This window comes from Protobothrops mucrosquamatus, unplaced genomic scaffold (genome assembly GCF_001527695.2).
Source record: "Protobothrops mucrosquamatus isolate PMUCROS unplaced genomic scaffold, P.Mucros_1.0 scaffold43, whole genome shotgun sequence".
NCBI lineage: Eukaryota > Metazoa > Chordata > Lepidosauria > Squamata > Viperidae > Protobothrops > Protobothrops mucrosquamatus.
The window spans coordinates 2400075-2406037 of record NW_015386425.1 but is presented as its reverse complement, the minus strand read 5'-3'; the positions used below and the strand labels follow the sequence as shown (position 1 = coordinate 2406037).

The 5963-nt window shown below is 37.0% G+C and overlaps 1 protein-coding gene across 1 annotated transcript in view; it reads right to left on the bottom strand.

The window, feature by feature from the left end:
- Positions 1 to 5963, bottom strand: part of PHLPP1 (PH domain and leucine rich repeat protein phosphatase 1) — a 158030-nt gene that overhangs the window by 75614 nt on the left and 76453 nt on the right. The window contains exon 2 of the mRNA XM_029283251.1: positions 1589 to 1785. Coding sequence (XP_029139084.1) covers positions 1589 to 1785 — 197 coding nt within the window. The remainder of the gene's footprint in view (positions 1 to 1588; positions 1786 to 5963) is intronic.

Here is a 5963-nt window from a genome sequence, read left to right as displayed (position 1 = left end):
CCTCCAGGCAACGGGCCATCACGTCAAGGGCATCGTTGGGGTGACCCGGGGTGGAGATGTACAGCTGAGTGTCATCAGCGTACTGATGGAACTCCACCCCAAAGCCCCGAATGATCTCGCCCAGCGGCTTCACATAAATATTGAACAATAGGGGAGAGAGGACCGACCCCTGAGGCACCCCACAAGTTAGGGGCCTGGGAGTCGACCTCTGTCCCCCTGCCAATACAGAAAAAGAGATTGAATTATTGGTCAACATGCGATTGTGTCTCAAGCAAGTAAATCCTTTCTACAGCAAATGCACTGAGGAACATGGCTGTGTAATCATCACAAGGACTCACTGGGCAGCATTAATGAAATCACCAATGACTTATAAGGCAACTTCTCTTCCCATCCCTGTAACGCTTAGTTACTGTACAGTGAGCACAATTTACAGTACCAGGGAACTCTGGTCACCTTGTGGCTTCAATGATAATAATAATAACCACAATGTTGATCATTGAACTCCACATGGTTGATATGGGATTTCTGCTTCTAGATGCTAATAAAGCTGGATATATTTAAAAGGCAACATTATTCCATGCCCTCAGAACATTCTTTATGTTCTACGGCTTATGTCAGAATCTCATAGCCTTGACAGACGGATTAGGTCAACAGAGTGTGATTTAACGGAGTTATATATGTCTAAGTGTCAAATTGTTTTCAGCATTGAAATGATTTCTTGTCTCACAACAAGAAACTTTCGGATTAGTTGGCTCCATTAGAAATACATTGCGGGCGTTTGAGATTATGCCTATGTCTCTATGAATAGTCACTGATTAAAAGCCCAGATCAGGATTTTTTTGACTGAGGAATGGTATCTATCTATGTTCCCAACTTATTCTCCAAGTCTAATGGAAAATCAGTCACTGTCCTCAAGAGCAAACAGTTTGTAAAAAAAAAATGATATGCAAAACAAACCCTTTACAAATAAATACAAAATGAGTATGCCATCTAAAAGCAATAATTGCACATCATTTGACCAAATAAAGAAGGATGCTATAGTGAAACTGAAAACTTCATTGGGACATATCCTATTGTACAAAGATTTGTATAGTTATTTATATCAATTCCATTGCCTGAGGCGGCTTCTTGGTTTTAAATTTCCTATTACAGATTCTAGGTTTAATTATTTTGCATACTAGAAGCTACAGATACACAAACACACACACACACACACAGAGAGAGAGAGAGAGAGAGAGAGAGAGAGAGAGAGAGAGAGAGAGAGAGAGAGAGAGAGAGAGAGAGAGAATACTAATAGTGAGGTTTTTGACATGTTATCTTTTTCTATACAATTGTGTTTTTTTTTAGCAAAAATTAAAAATACAGATGATTAAGTATTCTTAAGATTACAAATGTGCTCATAATTACTCCCAAACATGATGGGTTTTATTTATTAATACTGCTCTTGCCTTTTTTTTCTTGGTTTGTTTTATTCCTTATTATGTTATTTTTAAAATATGTGATTTTGATGATGTATTATTCATTTTAATTTTACTAAATGTATACACATACACACATATAAACACACATACTGAAATTGTTGACTTGCCTTTCCACCAATTAAGGGGAGCACGTGCATTTTTCCAGTCTGGCTTTCTTTCACCGATGATACTATTAGGCACGTCCCGCAAAGGATAACTTGGCGTCTTGTCCATCTGTTGACCGGCAAATGCATTTTCCCTTTTCTAACATTGTACATTCCTGAGAGCTGAATCCGTTCAGAGTTGCCAGTGCTGTTGGGCTTTCCTGGAATGGAAACAGCAAGTAACTTTATCAGTCAGGGTGCTTTTCCAATTATTCTTCAACATGCTCTAGATAGCACAACAAAATGAAGACCGTATCCCCAAAGATAGATGCAAAGACCAGCATAACTCCAAATACATGGAACATTCCTGTCCTGCCAATTGCTTTCTAAATTTTTAGCTCCAGGAATATTTTTAGGGGTAACAATCTTTATATATAAATAACTACGTGGATATAAAAGTCTATGGACAAATTTGCACATTTGATTTCCAGGGAGAGTAGCTTAAATTACATCAGAAGCATGAAAAATATAACAAAAACGCAGGGCAAAAGTCAAAGTCCCCTTTTACTAGAACTCAAACTCTGTCATCCCAACACAAGGTTGAGTTGATCACTTGACAGAGGTTCTAAACAACAGAAAAGGTTTAATTAGATATCACAGTCACATCAGGGGTGAATATCTAAAGTTTCGACAGCAAAAAAAAGACCCTCAAGATTAAACTATTAGTAGAAAGGCTTCTGAAGAAAGAACTTACTGAGTACCAATTACAGTGTACTGATACAATGCCCAAAAGGAGGCTCTGAAAAAACACAACTCTTTAACACAATACACACCCTAAAGCACTAAAATAATTTGATTATGATGGGACAACTCTACCTTATATATTAGAGCAGCAAGATTTTCCCACGAAGCATGCAGTATACATCATCCCTTTACACAATTTCCTTACTAAGAAGGCCAAAGGTGAAAAATGGGAGAATGCTACACAGCATTCCTGCTAACAGGAACCAGGAAAGATACCTTGATTAACGAGATGAAGCAAGCTCTGCCAAGATTTTCCTGGATGAGCAATTTTCACTCATCGTTTGTTCTGGCCTCCATTTGACTCTTGCCATGCTGTGTCTATGGCTGATCCACAAAAGTACAGAGTCCAATATTTCACCAACATATTGCCTGTACTAGCTGGATGTCTGCATTACAGAAATGGCATTTCAGTTACTAACTCTGCTATGGTCAAGATGTGCCTAATAAACAACAAAGGTATTTCTCTCTTACCCCAACTCAGTCAAAAACTGTTTTAAAATTTTACAAACAGAATCTTTATATTCTATCAGACTTAATAAAATAGAATGTAATATACAACATAGTAAAAAGTGGGAATACTAGCAGCACTATTTACTGTAGTGGACTAATCCAATAGTAATATACTAACTTAAGCTGGAATGGCCAAAAGATACTGTATAAGTTAGAAAAGCAAAACTGAGTCCTGTCGTGGTAAAAAATCCAGTGTTTCAAGAATTTAATTTAAAAAATATATTTAAACGAAGCAATACAAAGAATTATTCCGTCTGGTTTTTCTGCTTCTGCTTAATGTTACAAAATTATGCCATCATGAAGCAAAACCAATTGGTTTTCAACACAAAATCTACTTGGGATTGTGAAATACACCCCAAAGTATACCCACGATCCTGGGAGCTGGCTGGTATATCGATATTTTTTTTATTTATTAAAATAACGGTCAAGGAATAGATAATTAAATACATCTAATAAAAGAAACCTACTTTTGCTATACAAAAACATTTTTAAAACTATGCACATCAAAATCTGTACCTCTCACCTACGGATCCTGGGGAAGAGATGAGATACATCAAGGCGCAATGACAAAACATCAACAAATCTGGGTATAAAAACATGGGGAGGGGTTGGAATCCAATACATAGAAAGGCTGGCCTCCTCTTTTTTTCCTTTTTTTTTTTTCAACCCCAAGTTTCTCTTACAATCACTTTTTTGTAAAAATCATGGTAGCATTTTACCTGTAAGTCTATTCTTATTTTTTTAAAAGCACATTCTATCACTATGGCTACTTCAATTTTTTTCCCCAGAATACAATTAGTTTGCAGAGACACGATTTGTTTTGGTAACATTCAGTAAAATGCCCACTCCCAAACTGCTACTACTTAAAGCACAAAACACAATGCAATTCAGGTCAACCCTGTCAACTGCCACAGTGTTGAACAACTGTAGTGATTAATTTTCAGGACCCATCCTGCAGTATTTGCCAATATATAAATCCTACAAGTTTGACATTAAGGCTCTTTTGTTTATCTCATTTTTGGATTTGCAGGATAATTTCATCAAGTATTTAAAGTTGTTATATCACAACAGATGAGGTATCTTTATTCCTCTTGCCTCTAAGATGCAAGACTATTTCTTCCAGACTTTTATATACCTATAAACAGATAACCTCTAAAGAGAGGGTGATTGTCATACTTTATCCTATGCCCACAAAACTTCTATCTACCCCAACTCTCTCCTACTAAAAAAAGAGGAAAAACAAGAACTGCTCTAGTGTGTTAGAAGTAATCAATATGTTTAGCCACAGGACACTCAAGTAATTAAACAAGAATTGCTAAATGTAAGAACTTTATTCCTCTAGAATCCCAAAATAAAATTGTTGTGAAAAAATACAAAGGTGAGAGGTTTTAAATATAATTAGTTTTGAAAGCCAAATCTTTGAAGAACTAAATCTTTGTTGGTGTTCTGTAATTATGAAGAAGGGCCGAGGAGGAGACTGGCAATTACGTACCAGAGAAGAACTTAAGATTTCAAGGAGTCTGAGATGACAGAAGTAAAATAAATATATTGTTAAATTATAACCTACTCTCATCTAACAGAACCACCTGTATTCAACTCAAACATTACTGCATAATAGTCAATTAAACATTGCTTTAGGCAAAGCGTATGTATAAACTAGCTTGAGTACATTTATTGCTTTGTACCTAAGAGTTATTTAATTGATACCTCAATGTTTTAATTTGTCTAATATGCATAGCCATTTCTGTGCCTTTATAGAATCTGTCAATCAATTACTATTTGAATATTGTAAGTTTATGTTTCATGAGCTTATTGAAATTATAATAAACTGTAAATAATTGGTATTACCTTTCTATCTTGCTTCCAAGATTATGTTGTTAAAAACAGGACAGTCTCTGGCCAGATCAAGCAACTTAGTTAAGTTCTCACACCTACATCAACCATAGTAGCATTATAATACTATTACAAGACAACTCCTTCCCCTGGAGCTTTCACAGTAACAGGTTTCTCATCATCTACTATTTCTTCATGTTTCTAAGCACACACGATTTTTATGCAGCTTGCTTCAAAAAACATGTAAAGACATAAAATTACCGCTGGTCAGGACAGCAAGTACCTTGGATTGGCTATAACCATTTTTTTCTAAACCATAAAGGAGAATATTTATATTAGTACGAAGGAACGTTTCATGCAAAGATGGGCATGATAAAGGACCAAAATGGCAGGGATCTAACAGAGGCAGAAGAGATTAAGAAGAGGTGGCAAAATTACACAGAAGAACTATACAAGAACGAGCTTAGCGTCCCTGATAATCACGATGGGGTGGTCACTCACCTTGAGCCAGACATCCTAGAATGTGAAGTGAAATGGGCCTTAGGAAAGCTGAGCAACAACAAAGCTAGTGGAGGTGACAGTATTCTAGCTGAGCTATTCAAAATCTTAAAAGATGATGCAGTAAAAGTGCAACACTCAATTTGCCAGCAAATTTGGAAAACTCAACAGTGGCCACAGGATTGGAAAAGGAGTTCGGCAAGACTGTATTCTGTCGCCCTGCCTATTTAACTTATATGCAGAGCACATCATGAGAAAGGCAGAGCTAGATGAATCAAAAGTTGGAATTAAGATTGCTGGGAGAAATATCAACAAGCTAAGATATGCAGATGATACCACTCTAATGGCAGAAAGTGAAGAGGAACTAAAGAGCCTCTTGATGCGGGTGAAGAAGGAGAGTGCAAAAGTTGGCTTGAAACTCAACATTAAGAAAACCAAGATCATGGCATCTGTCCCTCTCAATCCCTGGCAAATAGATGGGGAAGAAATGGAGGTAGTGACAGATTTTATCTTCCTTGCAGATGGGGACTGCAGCCAAGAAATTAAAAGATGCTTGCTCCTGGGGGAGGAAAGCTATGGCAAATCTAGACATCATACTAAAAAGCAGAGACATCACCCTGCCAACAAAAGTACGTATAGTCAAGGCCATGGTTTTCCCAGTTGCAATGTATGGCTGTGAAAGCTGGACCATAAGAATGGCTGAGCGCAAAAGAATTGAGGCCTTTGAACTATGGTGCTGGAGAAGAGTCCTGCA